The sequence below is a fragment of the Telopea speciosissima genome, chromosome 1 (genome assembly GCF_018873765.1).
Source record: "Telopea speciosissima isolate NSW1024214 ecotype Mountain lineage chromosome 1, Tspe_v1, whole genome shotgun sequence".
Taxonomy (NCBI): Eukaryota; Viridiplantae; Streptophyta; class Magnoliopsida; order Proteales; family Proteaceae; genus Telopea; species Telopea speciosissima.
Genome location: NC_057916.1, coordinates 1,713,191 through 1,733,743, shown reverse-complemented (window position 1 = coordinate 1,733,743; position 20,553 = coordinate 1,713,191). Strand labels below are relative to the sequence as shown.

Sequence of the window (20,553 nt, the reverse complement as noted above, 5' to 3'; positions counted from 1 at the left end):
CAATTATTTGGAACTGAACCAAATGGAATTTAGTTACCATCTGGACTGGGATGTAAGAATCGAGCTCTGGATCTGGTTTGAACCAGCATAGGAACTGATCGGAAATGAATAGGAACTAAAACCGAATAGATACCGCTTTTCAGAACGAGGTGGGACTCGATCCAGTTTCGGATCACAGTAACTCTCAATGGAACTGAACCGATACCCAGTTCCAAACCGATTTATACCCTTATTTAGAATAAACTGATTCTAGGTTTTTAAACCCTGCTGATGATCCTTGCAACTCGGTTGTGCAGTGAAGGTCTAGTACTGTAGCCTTCATGCCTAATCAAGTGAAAGGAAAAGCTCTCCTCGAGGACCTCGACCAAGGAAAAATTAAAATACCAAAGAGAAAGAGAGAGTATGAACGGTTCAAAAGAGGGTTGCAAGAATCAGATGGAATCGTAATTAAGACCAATCAATTCCTATTCGAATTGGCCGGTTCACCCAAATTTATAAAACCATACCCAAACCAGCACTTATCCGAAGTAGTCACTTCTATTTATGTGAGTTAACTTAGGGATGGTAACGAGTTTGTAATAGATGTGAGCTAACAAGGGATTTTGGGTCAATGAGTTGCATTAGTGACTCGTTCACACTAACTACTATACAACATTAACAAATAACTGTTGTCTCAAGTCTCAAGTCTCTTAATTGATTCTCTTGCTAAAATATGGGGGATTTATGCTTTATTTGACCAAGACTGTGGTCCAAACCTGGTTCGCAATACACAACCATTGAAGCCCTTCCACAAAGCAGGGGAAAGGTTGCATACATATCTGCCCTTCCCCAGACAAATCCCGCAATGGCAGGAACTTCATGCACTAGGTATGCCCTTTTTTAACCATTAAAAGATCTTTGAACCCAACCACAATACGTCTTCATTATTGATTAAAAGTGAAGCTACTTCGTCTTGTGTTTGTTCGAGAGAGCAAGGGTTAAAGTTAAGTAAGGACCACAACATTAATGGATATAAATACCAGCCATTGTTTCAAAGGGTCAAAAAATTGGGGCAATACTAGGCTAATCAGGCAAGAGGTCCTACAATCTAGTGGACTTGTATTAATACATTAAGTGTTTTAACTTAATGGGTTGTGCTTGGTATAACCATGGTTGGAACCAACCGAGCTTGACACCATGAGGGTTTGAGTAGCTTTTATGATCATGAACAGTTATGGTTGTGTTGCACAAAAATAGCGAAGAATCGGATTTCAAACTGAGTTCTAGACCCAAAATCTATTCTAAGAATGCAAATCAAACATAATCTAAGATTAGCTCTTAATTTTATGGTGCATTGTAACCATTGGAAAAACAGTATTTGTATTAGTTGACCCTTAACTAGCAAATTTGGATGATTATGGTCTTTTTCCAAGCATTGCTAAATTGGAAGTTGTGTTTGATATGCATTCTGAAACGGGAAAATAGGAAAGAATCAGGTTTCAGAATACGTTCCAAAATATCAAACACAACCTAATCTTTTGATATATAATCTTGGTGATCTCCTGTGCAATCCAACTTGGTGAAAAAGAGTATTGGACTGTGTTTGGTATGCATTTTAGGAATGGATTGTAAAGACTAAACCCGCTTCTTCTTTATTTTTTGATTCAGAATGCATTTTACACCCAAAATCTATTTCAAAAATGCAAATCAAACAGAGCCAATGTAAAGAATACTATGCATACTGAGTCAACATGTTAAGGGTTTGCTGCATTGACCAGAGTCATGCTGTGTCTTTGGTCCTCTAAAACAAAAGTAAGCACAACTCAGTTACCACTGATCTGGAATATACGTCCACCTTTATGGAACATCCCTACATAAAACGAATTTAGCTCGTCTCTAGGAAGATGTGCGCCCAGGGTGCTGTCAAGGGGCATCCAGCGGTTGAGCTGTATTGCACACCTCTCGGCACACGTCTAAAGATGTGTACGGCACAACCCAATGGGTGGCAGCGCCCTAGACGTTCCCTGCTCCTCAGAGACGATCCTGATCCACACAAAACTGCCTTTTGCCTTCCTCTAACGTGTCCTTAATCAATCTACTCAAAAAAAAAAAGTGTCCTTAATTAATAATAAATTTAATCTTATCTGTCTAATCAATATCAATTTTTTTGGGGGTGGACTCTAAATCTCTACTGCAGAGAGAGAGAGAGAGAGAGATTGGTCCAACATATCTCATTCCCACCCCCAAAGGGTAATCAAAGTTCTTTATTAGTTCATAAATCTAGAACATAACCCTCAGGCCTTTTGAGTGGCTTTTAATCTGAGCGAAAGTCTAAGATTGAAAAAAAAATCTCTAAATATGAAAAAAATAGTGAACAGTGAAAGAATGAGTCATATCTTAATACCAATCACTGAACAGAAACGGCTCCCAAAGCATATTGTAAGAACATATTGATAAGATGTAGATATCATTAATTATGTACAAAATTGGTCCACAAGAAGTAGTGGGCAAGGGAACGTGTGTGTGGATTATTTCTTCTTTTGTAGCATAAATAGTTATAACTGGGGCTTTAGATATATGAAATTTTTATTCTTATTTTCCTTTCAAAGTTTAACTTGTCATCACACATTTGGTGACATTTGATTTTTGTAATTAGAAATATTGGTATTGGACCATCGATTTGTATCGATATTGGTCATGATTGATATTGATACAAACATCTATTTTTGGTAAAAATATCATTTTGATCAAATATCGGCCTGATTCAGCCAATATGCATCAATATCAATATTAGTATTGTTGGCGATCGACATTGGTAACGTGGAAAAGAAACTACATGCACACCGATAACGATACAGAAAACAGTATCATTCACATGAGATCCACATGATCAGATCATGAGAGAAAATAATAATCCCATGTAAGTCCAATTAGAGTTACCACTAAACCACATGATAATCGATCAAATATTAAATTTAAGGATGAGTATGGTTAATCATAACTATTCCCTAAACATATCATTTTGCCACATGGCAAAATAGGAGCCATAATTACAATGAATTGGTCACAACAGTTGGCGACAAGAAGTTTTTTCCCGGGGTCCCACTTACCATTCCGTCCATATCCTCTGATGGGTTGGATTTCCCTACAAAATAATCTGCTGCTAAGTGGGATGAGATAAAGCTCCAAGTAGAAAAATTTAAGCTGCAGCAACGCCTCATTATGGTTGATGGAGCTTCACTCCTTTACACAGCTGTTGATGGAAGCATCTATTAGTTTGAGCCGTCCATTACATAAGAGTATTTGTAGTCATAATAAAGGACGATCTTTAATAAGGTGCAAAAGGCTGAAGCCCCATCATCCATGGTGGTTTGTTCCAACATGGAATATCATCAACGTTCACAAGCTTCTAAGAGGAGGTTAAAGGTCTTATGGACCGTCCATAAAGTATATATGGTGACCCACTTAGTTTTTTCATATGGATCGTTCATATAGTAATTCTGACCATTGGATATTTTTACAGAATGGTTTAGATTGATGATTTGCAAATTTTAATATTTAAATTCAGTAATGTTTACTCCTATTCATTATTGAGGTCGATAACGCTGCATTTATGGGTATTGCTCAACATTTATCTCATTCATTGTCATTTAGATTTTAGAGTACAAAAAATGATATTTTCTGGAAACAAAAAGAACAAGGGTTGAACATAGGTCGTACGTATAATGTATATATACATGTACATGCACTAAGACCAGATTCTTTATTATCATTCATCTTCTTGACAGTCTATGCCCTCCTTCCCTATTTACATATCGCGAATTGGATTAAAATTAACGATCATTCTTAATCTTTGAAAGAAACTTGTGTCAACAGAAAAGAGATGACGATTAAAAAACCCCATATAAAAGGACAATAATATTCAGACATTATGGAAAAAATTTTCTGAACAATTATTTAAAAAAATAAACCATTGCAACAATTGTTGGAACCTTTTTTTTTTTTTTTCCAAATTCGAGCAGCTTAGATCTTTGGATTCTTGATTTGCATGTCAAAGCAAGTGGATTAATACATTCAAGGGCACTAACCTATACTCATCCATTTCAGCCTTCCATGTTTATCTGAGTGACCCAATCCATTTCCAAATTAATGGTCAAGTGGTGTTATAAGAAAAGAACAAAAGACAAAGGAAAATTGTTTTCTAACTAAGATCTACAAGACACAATCTTTATTAACACCTTATGTAAGGAGTTGAGTGTTATTAATAATAAGAGGACGGTGCCCTTCATTTTTTTTGTAAATAATGAAGTTGGATAAGAATTCACCCGCATATCATTGTGACATCGGGACTTATGTTTAATTATATTGTATTTGAAATTTACATAAAATATTTAAAATTCAGAAAAAGAGAGAGAGAATTTGAGTATATCTAAACCACTCGATACGACGTCAATATGAAGAAAAATAATAGGAAGAAGAGATAAAGAAGAGACGGTTAAAAACGTGCATGAGTTTGCATGGAATAAATCGGCATGCAATCCCGTTGCTTGTATTCAAATTTGAATTTGAATCGGATATCAATTTTCATTGCCTGTGCAATTGTTGACTTAAGTTCTTGGCTCATCTATTTACATCTTTTGATTCTTTTCAATGTGATTGCACAGTCTACCCAGCAGAAAGTCTTAAAATTATTCCTCTTTTAGTAAAATAGACCTGCACTTTGCAGCCAGTGAAGAAGAACAACTCATTATAAATCTACAATTGAAGTGTGTTTTCAGCTTGAACTTTGTACAAAAGAGTGTGACCTTTGTGTGAACACAAAGACCAATGGGAGCACGCACGACGACATCAACAAGATGATCATTATTACCTTTTCAGAGGGGTGGGTCAATCATTTTACCCCCCCTTTTTTTTTTTAAGTACAAAACACAGTCCCCCGTAGAGAACTTCTCCCAAAATATAAAGAGAAACAATATTTACAAGTTGACTATATGACTAAGTTTAACCGCCAAATTTGTAATTAATACAAGATGGATCCTTCCTATCCACACGGTTGGAAAATTTTAACGTCATATGCCACATGGCCAAAATTGATTTTGATGAAATGTGTTGCGAAGCCCAACAACGTGGCTTTTCTATTACCTTTTGCGAATAATAAAACCTCAATTTGGTAAACCACACAAAAAAGAAGAAGCTATTAGGTGCTTTTGTACGGAATTAGAGATTATGGATTCGAATCAGTTTAGTTGATACTTTTAAAGAGGCTCTTATTATTTTAATGAAGATGGCCATCTTTGATTCTTAATTTGGTCTTTCTTAGCAAGTTGGTCACAGAATATGAAGCCAGCCTGATTCTGTCTGTAAAAGTACGTTAATTAGGTACAGCAGTACAAGCACCAAATCTACAAAGAAAATAAATGAAATGGAGATATCGTATTAACAAGTTGCGGCTAATCATGGTAGATTTAACACTAGTAATACTAATTTTTTTTAATACATAATTAGTAATACTAATTAATTAAGACTTTTGTTGCCATCGTTTGGCTTGCAACATTACTTGGACTATACTGTACTACCATTAAACATGTTGAATCTTAAAATACAAAAATCATGAAACAAGAAGAAGAAGAATGCAGCCATTTAAGATGATTTGGCCCTAAGGGGGTAGAAATTTCTGCCTTTTATGGGGGTGAGATGGTCATTTCGCCCCCCATTGTGTCTGGGTGTGGCTTGTGCCTCCTCTCCATAGAACATTTTCCTATATATATATATTATCCAAACAGAAGAAAAACACTCACTTTGCATTGGGTGAGAGTCATGAGACTGGATCACGTACCCATGTGTGTATGCTTCATGGACAGGTAAGTGATGATATGTGTCTTTTGTGCTTCCATAAATCCCTCCATACATTTACCCTACAAAAAAAAATCCCCTCTATACGCTCTTAATGACAATTTGACAGGGCATTTATGAAAGTAAAGGGATATATATCGTCACCTAGCAGCGTACGAGTGGGTGATCCGGAATCCTATTAATAGTGCAGGGAAGGGTATTTATATATAGATGTACAAATGATAGAGATATCTATAGTAGAATCGGCTGAGTACAATCTCGATATGATATAACTTCATATTGATATGGATCAAGTGAGTCAGGCAAAAAGTGTTTCAGTTTTGAAATTATGAACAATATAGGCCCGATATGGCTCAATTCCAGCTGTTTCGTATCGATATTGATATGGGCCGAGCCTGAACGCCAATATCAATAACCTTGGATGAAACAATTCCAGCCGATTCGTATCAATATTGATATGGGCCGAGCCTGAACGCCAATATCAATAACCTTGGATGAAACATAACCCAAATTTTTTTTTTGGTAGTAAAACTGCTAAGAACCTAACCAATACCGCAAAAGCCATAGGACTTGTGTAAATGCATCAAATTAGGCCCTTAAACCACTTGGGGTCCTAATGTAGCATGATTCCTCAGTGTATTAATAGCTTAAAGGCTCCGTTTGTTTTCATGTAAAATGATGGAAAAATATTTTTCTTATAAAATAATATTTCTCACTGTTTGTGTTAACGTAAATATTTATAAATAAAAAAAAAACTGAAAAAAATTGGAAAATTTTAGGATGCAAGAAAGTATAAAATATCATTTGCATATAAAATTCTACAACTAAACAAACCGGGCCTAAATAGAACAACTTCGTACTTTGCTTAATCCTTTGGCAAATTTAGGGCTTAAAATAAAAAACCAGTCTATAAATTAAGTTGATATTTTCTGTAATGGTTTCACTAATCCAATATACCAATCCTTTACACTCAGATCAGGAGAATCCTAAGAAATCCTTGGGCTGGCTAACACAGACACTATCAGGCCTAACACCTTTTTTGTTTGGGCTGGACTGGTTCTCGAGTCAGTAGGCTGGATTAGGGTTAGGCAATGCCAACCGTTGGTTGGGCTGGGCTGGGGGAGGGTTGAGGCCTTGCATATTACAAACACTGATTCAGTTTCCCAATCTTGAGAAAACCCAGATGGGCTGGACTAAAATTGACTCAATCTGGTCATTAGAAAACCCAGGAGGTAGAAAAAAAAAGGCGAAAGTTTTCATTCACCACGCAACGCAAGAGACCCCTAGAATAAGTGATCCACCCCTTGTGATCTTAGGAAAATTATCCTCTCCAATTCCTTAAAGTGTGACAGTGCGGCAGTGCTAGGTGAAGATGTCGACACCTGGCAGCTGTTGCATCCAACAGTCCTTACTCATTGATATGGACCGTTAGATGCAGCAACTGCTAGGTGTCGACATCTCCACCTAGCACTGCCGCATTGCCACACTTTAGGAATTGGAGAGCCGTGATGTTAATATTATTTTCCTTTATTGTTGAATATTTGAAATACCCTTTCTGAGTTCCATCTAACCACAATAACCTGTAGATTAGGAGATTCTCCCTTCATCTTGGGTGAAAGAAAACTATGTCCAAAATGAAAATGAAAAAATTAGTACTCAAAACTTCACACACTACACTCCCCTCCCCTCCCCCTATGTTCTTTTAAAAATCTTAAATTGTCCTTTTACAATTATGGGCTAGGGTTTAAATTAGTTTAAGTTGGCCCAAGATGGGTAGATCATACCCAATTCCTACCAAGAGCATTTTGACCTGGCTAAAAAACCTTAGAAAATTAAAGCAACAAATAATCATCACTCTAAAGTCAATGGCTAGTTAGAGCTATAAGATAGGAAAGTCTTAATTTCCATATCCAACCCAATGAGAATTGTTATTGTGGACCTACCCTTCAAATTTGACTTCGATAATTCATGTATTCTTTTAAAAGTAGCTGTTACATTATATCTTTTCTAATTAAGTCAAAAACAATGACAAATAATGTAGTATTCTAACAGCAAATTAAAGTTGGAGGATTTTAAAAAGCAAGTGAAAAATCATTGTGTAAGTTTAAGAATTTGAGTATAATTGTTTAGAATTTTTTAGATGGGAGTATTAATAAATATCAGTATAATAATATATGGGAGATTCTGAAAAATTTCCCCCTCAAAATTAAAAAAAATGAATACCTCATAGTATTTGCAATGTAGAAAACTCGAATAATGGTGAATGTTAGTGGTTTTTATTTTATCATGTCATTGTTCTCTACTATTTATTATAGAAGTATGAATACATTTTGGAGAATATAATATATGCTGACTATCTATTTTTACACATCGTTGTCAAAAAATTAAAAAAAAGCCCAAATGTGAAGTTCAAAAAGGAAAACAAAAAATGCAAACCTCCACCAGATGAAGTTAAAGAAAAGTTCATAAAAGAAACTTATCATATAAATTGAGTCTTGTGAAGTTTTGATTTTAAGGAACAAAAAAGTTAAAGAAAAAGAAATCAAGTCATGCCTCATGCACCTTCCTTTCACTTATATTGTGAAGGAAACTTCTATAACAATCTTATGATAAAAATTTTATTTTCTATATAATAACCACATTAATTTCTTTTTTAGTTTCTTAAAGCAAAGATAGAATTATGGTTTAGCTTGGAAGTTATTTTGATTTTCTTTTCTTAATAATAAAATTTTTGAGTAAGAGACTCAGATGTAGCTTGGTGGAGAAGCTTTTTTCCCCCTTCCTTAAACAACTCAATAATTTTTTCACAATTTTGAGAGGAGATATAAGACATGAAAAAAAAAAAAAAATGTTTCTCTGAAGCTGATCCAAACATATGCATTGCACATGGTCAACAGTCAAGAGGCTCTGAACTGTAGTCAATTCTCTTATATTCATTTTTTTTTTCTTTCCCAAAAGACTCATGTCTTTTTCATATACAAGAAAATCTCTCCAATCTATCTTGACAAACCCTGATATCTAAACTCATTAAAGTTCTTAGGTTTAAGGTCTGAAGCTGCCTCTTGTCACCCTTCATTGCTTTACCATAAGCTAGTTAAATCATATTTTCCAAAATTTCCTTGAACAACTACGATCTAGAGAAGAGTTTGATTACTCTTGTGTCCAAAAGTTAAAATTAGAAGGGACCCATTTAATGATGGTTCACCTCTTATTAATGAGATGAGCTACGTGGCGACACGTGGTTGATCTTATCCATTCCTAAGTATGGGCTTGTTCAATTAATGTTACTATATTTTTGTGTATTTATAAGTTTTCAAATTTTCATATCATTGTTCCATATTATTTATTTGTCAATTTAGAATCTTCTTAGGTTGTTCCCCCTTGTGGTACTCATCCTATTTGTTATTTAAGTATTAATACATTTTGGAGAATATAATATATGTTGTTTAGTTAAGTATCCTTATCAAAAAAAAAAAAAAACAAAAAACAAAAAACAAAAGTGAAGTTCAAAAAAGAAAGGGGAAAAAAAAAATACAAACTTCCACCAAATGAAATTAAAGAAAATATATAGCATCAAAGATACTTATCACATAATTGAACTTTGTGAAGTTTTGATTTTAAAGAACAAAGAAGTTAAAGAAAAAGAAATCAATTCACGCATCATGCACCTTCCTTTCACTTATATTGTGAAAGGAACTTCTATAACAATTATTTATTTTTAAGTTACAATTACAATTTAGCTGGATTTGGAAGTTCTTTTGATTTTCTTTCTTAATAACGGAATTTTGACTAGAACATTCAAGAAGGAAGTTGGGGTGTTTCATAGGTTTTGTGTATGTGTGTGTTCATAATTATTCTTGTTATTCTTCCCATATCAGGTGACTAGGAGAGTCTTAAGGTGTGTTTGATATGTATTCTCTGAATATATTTTGGATTTAGAATGCATTTTGAAACATTTTTCGTAGTAAAATTCTTAAATCAAAAGATATTTTACACTGATCTGGTAACCACTTCATGACATTTCCCAAGTCCTTTATCCTTGAAATTTCTTAAACGGAATGAATTATTTACAATGCCAATTTTATGAGGAATTTGCACAAACACCAATGGTTGTCTTGAAAAAAAGTATCATTTATATGGGAGCCATATATTCAAAGTATGAAAAAAAAACCATAATATTTTTTTCCCTTTCTTAAATAACTCAATTAAATTTTCACATTTATGATGGGAGACATAAGACATATGCATTGTACATGGTCAAACTCATGAGGCTCTGAATTGTAGTCAATTTCTCTTATGTAATGTTTTTCTTCCCTAAGAGGCTCATGTCTTTTCATATACAAGAAAATCTTCCCCAATTTTTATTGACAAGTCTGATGCGTAAATCAAGTGCAGTTCGACCATCTCGTAGGATCCATATCTTCTACTTTTGCCTGTCTGGTACTGCCGTGCATCCTACACATAGTAAGACAATAAAGACCGTCTTACCCCTGCTCGGGCAAGGCGCTTGAGCAAGGGTAAGGCGGTATTTTCACCATCCTGCTGTGTCTGGGGCGCACACAACAGTATGGGCAGGCGGAAGTTGAGGATCTCGATTCCCATCTTGTATGCCCATGAGCCGACCTTATTTTATCCACTTTATGGACCTCACTTTGTGGATTCAATCAGGTCGGCTCAGGGGTACATGAACCTGAGCCGTACTCGTGTAAACCCATCAAGTTCTTAGAGTTTTAAGGTTTAAAGCTGCCTCTGTGCACCCGGATTTTTAAGGTTTGAACCTTCGTTGCTTTACCATAAACTTGCTACCTGGCAGTAAACCATATTACCAAAATTCCCTTGTACGGCTATGATCTGGGGAAGAGTTTGATTAATCTGGGTCCAAAAGTCCAAATTAGGAGGGCCCATTCAATGATGGTTCACCTCTCTATTAAAGAGATGAGATGAGATGAGCTACGTGGTAATGGGTGGCTGATCTTGATCCATTCCTAAGCTTGGGCTGGGTCAGTTGAACCCAATTTAATTAATTAACTAGTCCATGCACAACCCTAGGGTGTCAAATGGTTGGTTTAGTCCGATTTAGGTAGGTTCGAATCAATTTAAATCAAAACTGAACCATGAAAGTGAGATTCGGTTTTAATTTTGTTTCATTTTTTGTCGGATTGGTTTAGTGGGACCATATTTAATATATAAATATATCTTGAAAAATAAGGTTTTTTTCTCAACATTTTTTTATCAATTGGTTACGGTTTTGGTTAGTTTCGATTTTGTACGGATTTCCAAAAACCAAACCCAACCAGTTTGGGTCTGGACTTGGACCAATTTTCAATCAGTTTTGGTCGATCCAACTAATTTGGGCTAGATTTTGTGAGTTTCGATTTCAGATTTTTCTCCAGTTGGCTTAACGGGTTCTCAGCGGTCCATCATCGGATTGGTACTTAATTTGTTTTTGGTTTTCCATTCATATATATTGTGGACAAAACAGGTTTTCTCTGTGTTTTTTTTTAATAAATCTGTTCAGTCTGATTTTCAAAATCAGTTTCAATTTTGTACGGATTTATAAAAACCTAATCCAAAAATTGCTTTTCAAAGATTCGGATTAGATTTGATCCAATTTTTTCCAATCGGTCCAACCGGTTTGGATTGGATTTTGACACCCGTACGCAACAACCCACAAGGAAAACTTAATCCAAATTGGACAAGGAAAGTGATCTCTTTTTTTTTTCCTGCTTCCTGTGACACTGTAGAACGCAAGTCTGTTTACGCTTCCTCTGTCTTCTTCAGTCTTTCTCTTTGTGTGGCGTGCGGAAGTTACGCAATAATCGCGATGCATCCGTAAATTTTACCTTCGATTTTAATCATCTTTCTGCTCTCAACTCTAAACCCTACTGAATATGTTTCGCGACTTTCGTCGATTTCAACCCAAAAAAAGGGGGAAAGAAGTAATAATAATGAAGTGAAAAGAAGAAAAATCTGTCCTTTTTCCTCTTCCGGATTGGCGATTGCAAAACAATAGCAGGAACAGTAGAACCTTGAGTGCATGGTCTGATTTCCATCTTTTTCCTCTGTTTTTTATACTGATATTTATCGTTTGCTGTGTTACTTATAGTGGAGAATTTAAGTTTGTTTTTGTGAAATTTGCTTTCCTCTTCAGCTTGAATTCTTTTGCTTTTGTTTCTTTTTTTTTTTTTTTTTAAATGTTCAAATTTGTTGTGCGTAGTTTGTTAATCTCTAGGGTTTTTACTTTCTGGTCGTTTGAAAGCTTCAATATTTTTTCTGGGTTTGCAGTGATGAAAGTGTCTTTCTAGTGAGAATTATGGCTTCTTCTCAAAGCAATTTGCATCTTGAACCTGCGAAAATCGAGCAGATAATTACTGAGTTCTTTGCCAAGAGTCTGCACATTATAATCGAGTCGAGGTCTCCATGTGTGTCTTCCCGGAATTACAGCGGAGAACAGACCTTGTCATCTCCGTCGTCGTCCTTGTCTTCTTCATCGAGTGTCAGGCCGAGGGATAAATGGTTCAACTTAGCTCTTCGCGATTGCCCAGAGGCATTGGAGAACGTTGATCTCTGGCGGCAGAGCAACCTCGAACCGATGGTGATCGATGTGATTTTGATCCAGAGACAGACGGATTGGGATGCTCACCGCAGTTCTCCAAAACGGGATCTTGTGACGAACCTCTCTGCGAAAGAGCGATTTCCGACGAATTGTTGGAATTCTGACTATCTGCAGGAGATGAAGAGTGAAAAGATTATAGAGAGATGGGTTGTGCAATATGAGAGTCGAAGAAGTAGGGATTCTTCAAGCTCAGGGAGCAAGAGAACAGGCGGTACCATTTCCCACTCGTTGTATAAGAAATCACTTATACTGTTAAGGTCTTTGTATCTGACTGTTAGGCTCTTACCTGCTTATAAGCTCTTCAGAGAGCTCAATTCCTCCGGCCAAATCCGCTCATTTAGCCTTGCACATAGAGTGTGTTCCTTTGTTGAACCCTTCACGCGTGGAGAGGAAGCAGAAATGCAGAAGTTCGTGTTTGTGCCCGTGGATATTTCTTGTGGAAGGCTTTCCCTTTCTGTTTCGTACTATCCAACGCTTTCAACTGTAGGCTTGGAACCTTCAACGCCATTGTCCCCTCAGTTCATACCAGACTATGTCGGGAGCCCAACAACTGATCCTCTTAAAAGGTTCCCTTCTCCTCTAATTGGATTGACACCGCATGGTTCTGCTGCATTTGGACGACGGCATAGTTGGAGTTTTGATCTTTTTAAAGCTTATGCACCTTCAGGATCTCCTTTACCTTCACCCACTTACTCAGAACCTCATGGATTACCTTCTAACGTGAGTTCCAATCGGCTCCCACCTTTGAGCTTACCTCGCCAGCCACCTGAAACTCCTATTTCTCATAAGAATGCTAGTTTTGATGAGTATTGGCCGTCACCTACAATGTCTCCATCTCCTTCCCCATCCCCGCCGACCTATCCTGGTAGTCATTTGTCCAAGGTTCTTCTACGCTCTGAAAGTGCTCCGGTCAGCATACCTTCAGCTAAGCTTGGTAGGAGCCCAGGAGTACCCAACAGTCACATCCTCCCTCCATCTCCTTCCTCTAAAAACACAAGACCTGGTTCTTCTCAGACTGACAATACTAGAGCTCCAATGAGGTTCGGAGAGGTTCAAGGCAGCAGTACCGTTCATAAGGTATTGTATTGATCATTCTTTTTACTACTACTATTGATGATGTTGAGCTCAAAAAAAGATTATCAGAAAAACTATTGGCTTGCTTTCTTAGCTTTTTGGCTTTAGTGAAACATGCCTTCTATATTATGTAGATGTCCTCTTTCGGAAAAGAAGAGGCTGGGTATCTGTCTGGAGCAAAGATATCATCGAATAGTTCACCTCGGATTTCATTTTCCAGGAGCTCCAGTAGATTGTCTTTCCAGGATGATTTCGATGATTCTGATTTTTGTCCATTTGCAGTCGATGACGATGATATAGCGGATCCACATACCAGGTACATTATCGGAACATATTTCATTCGTGCTCACCTTTGGGTTAACTTGTGCTGCAATTTTGATTCATAGATCATATTTCATCAAGTTTACTTGTGCTGCCATTTTGATTCATAGATCATATTAACGTACATCCATTTTCTTTTATTCTTCCAGTTCATGCTTTCTTGGGCTTATATTGGCAATGGTAAGTGATAAGATTATATTAAATGTAGGGGAAGTGATATACAAAATAAAAAAGCAAAGTTAGGATACATTGATCACCTACAAAGTTTTTTGTTTAGGCATATATGCTGTGGGAAGTTTCTGAAGTGTGAGTGAATATACTGAGGTTGCTGGCAATTAAGTGTTCCATGCATCTAGGACTCTTGGTATTTAAAAGGTTGTTTATACCCTAAGATTGAGGTGGTGATCGAGAAAAGAATGTTGCCAATGGAAGGTTTTATTGTCCCTACTGGACCTTTATCGCGCTTTCTTTTGATTACCAATGTCCTGTCCATTTTGATTGGCCCAGCATGCTTCAAGAAGTTACTGATAAAGTAGAACTTCTAAGCTCTAACGTAACAACAGAGCCAAATGAAAATTTTCTGTTATCATGGCCAAATTTCTCTCCCTTCTATGCCTACATGTGTCTCCAACCCCCACTCCACCCCCGCCAATAAAAAAAAAAGTTCCTTGAAAACATCTGGCAAAGGTTGGCTGGGTGGCTCACCCTAATTGTGCCACGTGGCTGCTCACATGTCAAGTTTCAGCCCAAACTGAGTTTGCCAAGTGGCAAAACAAAGCATTGAAAAATCTAGGACTATCGAAAGGGTGCATGAACCATAGAGAGGGTGTATGGACATGCATGGAAGGTATGCCATTACATGTGAGGTAAATGATTGAATTTGAGGCTGAAATTTGACATTTGGCCCATCTAGACCGTTCCCAACATATCCACATAGTATCAAGGTGTCACCTAGGCGGACACCTTGTTGATGTCGCTGGTGTCCACCTAGGCGGCTTGTTGATGCCCTCTCCAACGCCTAGGCGCTGTGACAACTATGCATATTCAACGGTCAGAATAGCTACATTATCTTTCTATGTGGCAGAATTTGGTGAGCCACACAGCCAAGCTTAGGTGGGCAGGTCACCCAACCAACTTTTGCCATATTGCTCTCAGAAAAGTATAGAGAAGGAACATAATCCTGTTCCTCTCTTTTGTCCTTCAAATTACTACTGAACGAGTCCTCTAATTTTCCAGTTACTCCTTTGGCACTAATATTTATTTTCTAATTATTGACTTATAAGGTTTCAGGTGAAAAGAAACATTAGATTCAAAACTTTCTTCAACATATCCTAACCCCAACTAAATCTAACTCTAAACTTTATTCTGAACTCTCACATTTTGGCTCTTTGTAGACATGGAATTAAATAAAGGACAAGTATATGAAGTCCATTAAATGACGCTATTTATTTGTGAAACGTGGAATGAAATATGCTTCATTCAGTAGAATAGAAGACCAGAACATGGACCCTCTAGTTTGGCAAAAATACCCAGTGTTAGATATGAATCTGTACCCATTACTTTTTTAATTTTGTGGATTGAATACTCAACCAGCGTAACTATTAATTCGTATTTTTTTTGCTAAATCTGTTTGTAACCAACCAAACTGGTTACTACTACATTTGTAACTTACTAACCTCTCTTTTCATCCATCACGTCATTGTTTCATGCATGTTAAAAGTGGGGGCATAATCAGCAATTTCACTGCATATTCTCTACCCACATGGTCGCTCTCTCTCTCTCTTTCTCGTTCTGGAACACAAACTCTTAATTCACCCAGCCCCAAAACTCTCCCTCTCCCTCCCAATTGCCAAGAGTTCTCCTCCCCGACTGTTGTTGTGGTACTGCCACCTCATATCTTGCCAAACAAGCTCCTCTAAGAATCTCCAGAACCTTGTTGTTCAAACAGTTCAAACACATATAATCTGAAGTTTTGAACTAAAGCCCAGAAGCCGCATCAAACAATTTTCCACTCAATGTCTTGCTATACCAGATCTAAAGCCAACAGCTTATGAAATACTGCTCGAACTCTACTCTACAAGTACTGCCTGAATTAAATCCCTTCCCCAATCCTGAAATTATCAACCCTGAAAATCTCCACACAGCCTCCAAAAAGTCCAGGATGGTACAAGAACTTGTTATAAATAAAATTCTAAAGAGAACTCATGTACTGTTTCTCTTTTTTCACCATTGCCTCTGTCCTCTCCTACACCCTTCCCTCTGCTCTTCCTTCTTATTCTCTTTCTCTAACAACTAAAACATCTGCAGTCGTCTTTGACATTAAAGGAGGAAGAAGGGGGGAAAAACACAAAGGGGTCGAACGGGGTTTTAACCTTGAGTTTAGGGGCAAAAAAATAAGGTGTGGTTTCTATTTTTAACCTTCTGGGTTACAAACAGATGAACCCTTATTTTTTTGGATAGATGTCTTAAATGGTATTATTACGAAATGCTGGTTTGCTCTTTTTTTTTTTGTTGTAACAATTACTGATCAGTTTCAACCAAACCCACTTCATGAATGCATCTGCACAAAAAGTGGGGGTACGGCCGCATATATATGCCCCTCCCCCGACCCTGCAGTAGCAGGAGCCCCATGCACTGGGTACACCCTTTTTTGGTTATCTATCATTTGTTGGCACCCAGTTGGCAGATGGCTCTGCTTAACAAGTATGTTGAGACCATTACAGTCATCTGAAATGGCACCTATATTAAAGGGATTCCAAGTTTATATAGAAAATGTTAGTTTCAGCATTGGTGTCTGACAGTTTGGACTTCTAGATGCATCTCCACTCCCAACAGCCAGGTCCAAATCCAAAGCCATGTCTAATGGGTGGATGTAACTTGGCCACATCATCTCATTTTGTGGCTTGTGTTTCAAAATTTTGAGACAAGGGAGTTTCCAAAGGTTAAGAACGGAATGGAGACAAATAACGACGGGGGGATTCAAAGGGTTTGGAAGGTTCTCTAATCACATTAAGCTTGATGGTAAACAGGTTTTGGCAGAAGCAAGTTCAGAGGTCCTGATGTCCAATGGGAGGACTTGGTGAAGTGGAAAGCAGATCTCTACTGTGGAGAAGAATGATGGCAATGGTTGGTCCTCCCCCCCCCCTCCCCCCACCCCACCTGTCTCCGATAGGAGATGTTGGCTTTTTCCATAAAATTTTTATACTTCTGCACTAGAAAAAGTTGAAGCTTTGTTTCTGGACTAGTCACAAAGATGTGAGGATATTAAACAAGTGAAACTGAGCTTATTTGCCAGTATAGAATTGATTTTAGTATATACCATTGAAACTGAGCTCATTTTCCAGTATAGAATGGCTTTTAGCAAATATATACCCTTAAAACCTTTAGCTTCACTATGAGCTAAGAAAAGGCTCTGTACAATGCTAAAATCCTCAGTTTTCTTCATCCAGTTTTATGGGCCAATACAACCATACATGTATTAAGCCATGGTTTCCTATTCTTAGGACGATTAAATAATTATATCCTTCCAAATAATTTAGAATATATGTATTTAAGTGTAAAGGAAATTAAAGTCATACATAGATTAGTTGGGATTTTGTATAATTTAGGTTTACTCTTGTGGATGCTAAAACAATGATAGTGCTTTTAGAAGACAAAGCTCCTATTGGTTTGCAGTGGTGGAACGGGATTCCTGTAGTTGAACCCAGGTAACTGGTAAGCATTGTTGAGTCGACATGGGATTGATTTCCAATAAATTGGCTCCTCCAAAAGGTCCTTTAAAGGTGAAATATCGAGGCACCATTCTTATTAACTGCTCACATTAGACAAATCTGAAAGCTAAAAAATTCTGATGAGCCTTTTAATGTGCTTCCTTTTTCTTTCACCATAAACAGTCTCCATTTAAAGAACATGAGGTTCCTTTTTGCTATTTCTGCATCACTATCTTTCTAGTTTGTGATGCAAATGGACTTGACATGTCTAAACTGTTATGCTGTTGTTTTATGTCAGGTTATATCATTCAGTTGATTTCAGGAATCACATCCTCACATTCTAGCATTCTCTTTATCCTAGGTTAAATGGTATAAGAAATAAGGCATAGAGATTTTGCATACTTTGTTACTTCAGACTTCACACCTAGCCACCTAGGGTTGTAGTGAGCATTACACGGTAAGTCCTTTTGCATCTTGAAATTGTTGAAACCACATTGAAACATGTTCAAGTGGGCTGCTGGTTTGTGTTTGGTTGAGTCCTATCAGTTGATTCAGGAACCATCCTGACATTTTCTAGCATGTCTCTCTGGGATACTATGTTTAATGGTATCATAATCATAAACGTATGGATATTTACAGAGTTTGTTAGTTCAGTATTTGGTTCACTGAAAGTTCTATTTTGCTATGATGCAAGTTTGTGCAACTTCATGATGTTCAAGTCCAAACACATTTGAGCTGATTTATAATATCTTCTTCCAGAACTGAATCTTTTGATGGAAAAGGAAATCTCAATGAACCGTTTGAATCTGGAGGACTATTGCCTGCCAAAAAATCCCAAGATGCTGCTGTTGGTGTTCTTGTACAGATTCTAAAGACAGCTGCTCCTCTCCGCCATGACTTCTCCAACTCAATCAGATCATCGCAAGTCTCAAAGCCTGAAACCCAGAGCAAAAATGTCCAAGAACCTGAGAAGCCCTCCAACTCGGAGGCAGGAGCAGTTCAGAATGCTTCGTCCTATGCAAGTCTCACGTCCTCTGGACTTCTCATGTTGAAGACAACGGCAGATGCTTTGGAAGAGCTCCGGAGTTACAGAGAAATGAAGGATTTGTTGCTTAGCCAAGGTAGTGGGTCACAGGCGTTAGCTGGTGATGTTCCTGCAGCAGAAACCGTGAACAAAGGCACAAAGGGACTTTGAGCTCTTGTAGGCATGGATCCTTCATTGCACATGTCTAGTGTGTGCTTCATCATCGAAACCAGCAGCAGCTTCTGTAGTCCGATTCTGTTCCACAGGGATGCCGAGACAATGCCAGTTTTTTATTCGTATAGGAATGAGGTTTGTTTGGCATAATGGCATCCCACAAATTTCCGTTCAACTGATTTGTAAGAAAATGTATATGCAAGCATAGTAGAGTTCATAGCTGGATTGGTTCTTGTTTCAGTTCACCTCCTATTATGTATATAGGGCACTTATCTCGTAAATGACTGTCTGGCAGGTAATGATGTATATAGAAACATGAAGGTTCACTTATGGGTGAATCTGGACTGGCATAACCTTATGATAATCCACCATGTTTTTTCGGAAAACGACAAGGCCGAGTGGTTTTTTTTTTTTTTTTTTGGTGTACAATCAAGATTCATTCACAAGTCTCAAAGTTTAAAACCTTTTTCTTTTTGTTGGGAGCGGGGGTGTGGTTTGGGCTGTTGGAGAAGGGTTTGTTACAATAGATTCATGAATTTTCTTTTTAAGGAAAGCAATCTGAGAAATTCTTTAAGCTCCTTGCTGCGATGTCCCCATTAAGAAATAGAATCCCATATTTCCATTAAAACTTTTGGGAGGTCTATATGATTGATCTCAAAATTCATTGCATTTATGGAGCACCCAGATGAGGTTTGAAATGAAATAAAAAAATCTTCCTCAAAACTGAACCACAGTAGAGAAATAGGGATCAAAACTCCCACTAGACCATCATAATATTATAAGCTCTCCTCGTTTACGTCTTCTCCAGAGTTGATACGTGAACTGACCCTTCTCTCCTCCCCCCCACCCCCAACAATGGCATTGTTCAGTGTTTGGCGCCTTGAACACTGGCAATTGTGTCTTTTTTATTGGAACCATAGACACCTCAACTGGAGCAACCATGGTTTTAGTGCATGGTGTCGATACTGGTCACTTCCGACACCGATATCAACACATATCAGGTAGAATTAGAACGTTCTAACCCTCAAAATACCGATACAGGCTTTTTTGGGCCATTTTAACCTCCTCTATTCTGTAACCATTGATACGGTATTAATTAGGCATCAGTCGACACCGATACCTAAAACCATAGGAGTAACCCACAACCCCCCACCAAAACCTAAGCTAAAACGATTTGGGTCTTACCACTACCAAGGTTTTAAAAACAAGAATAGGGATCCAAATTGGGTCAAGTCGATTCTGATCCGATTCCATTCCAGATCAGCTGGAATCGATCATATTCTACCCTAACCATATGTCCATATATATATCGGATACAGATCAGTGACCACTTCCACTACCATCCACCCCAGGCCTGGCTTAACTCGCACCATCCACTCTGCATTGAGAGGGAAAATGAAGCATCAAGTGAACGTCTATAAGGGTTAGAGGATGCTAGTACATGGACGGCTGTGACTGCTGCCGAATGATTGTGGAAAAGCAGAGACGGAAGAGGCATGCATGATATCATGCCACAACAAAAACCTCTCATATTTCATTAATGTCGTACTTCCAGCAAGAATAAGCCACCAGATCCTTAGTTATTTTACTGGGCACTATAGAAGCCACCAAGTAGCATATAATTTTCTTACAGCCTTTATCTCCTGGACAGTTGAGCAAGGGCTCTGCATTCTTTATCTCGAGTCTACTCTTTCTCTGATTCTTGATGGTAACCAAGAAATACTAGCAAAGAACTTTTGAAGGAGACCAATTAAGGCGCCAAAAAACCAAGTTTAACCATTGCCTTCTTGCTTTGAACTAAT

General features: G+C 37.5%; 1 protein-coding gene across 1 annotated transcript; it reads left to right on the top strand.

Annotated features, from left to right (window-relative positions):
* The first annotated feature begins 11,591 nt into the window (after positions 1-11,591).
* Positions 11,592-19,129, top strand: LOC122664735 (autophagy-related protein 13b). Its single transcript, XM_043860704.1, has 5 exons — positions 11,592-11,867; positions 12,142-13,525; positions 13,657-13,838; positions 18,313-18,796; positions 18,861-19,129. Exons 2-4 carry the CDS (start codon positions 12,146-12,148, stop codon positions 18,746-18,748), a joined length of 1,998 nt encoding a protein of 665 aa, XP_043716639.1. The 5' UTR covers positions 11,592-11,867; positions 12,142-12,145; the 3' UTR covers positions 18,749-18,796; positions 18,861-19,129.
* The last annotated feature ends 1,424 nt before the right edge of the window (positions 19,130-20,553 follow it).

Bases quoted from the DNA above. Each gene is read 5' to 3' on its own strand.
- LOC122664735 (XM_043860704.1), top strand. From the start codon at position 12,146: ATGGCTTCTTCTCAAAGCAATTTGCATCTTGAACCTGCGAAAATCGAG. The intron at 13,526-13,656 runs GTATTGTATTGA...TATATTATGTAG, and splicing joins GCAGCAGTACCGTTCATAAG to ATGTCCTCTTTCGGAAAAGA. The intron at 13,839-18,312 runs GTACATTATCGG...ATCTTCTTCCAG, and splicing joins ATAGCGGATCCACATACCAG to AACTGAATCTTTTGATGGAA.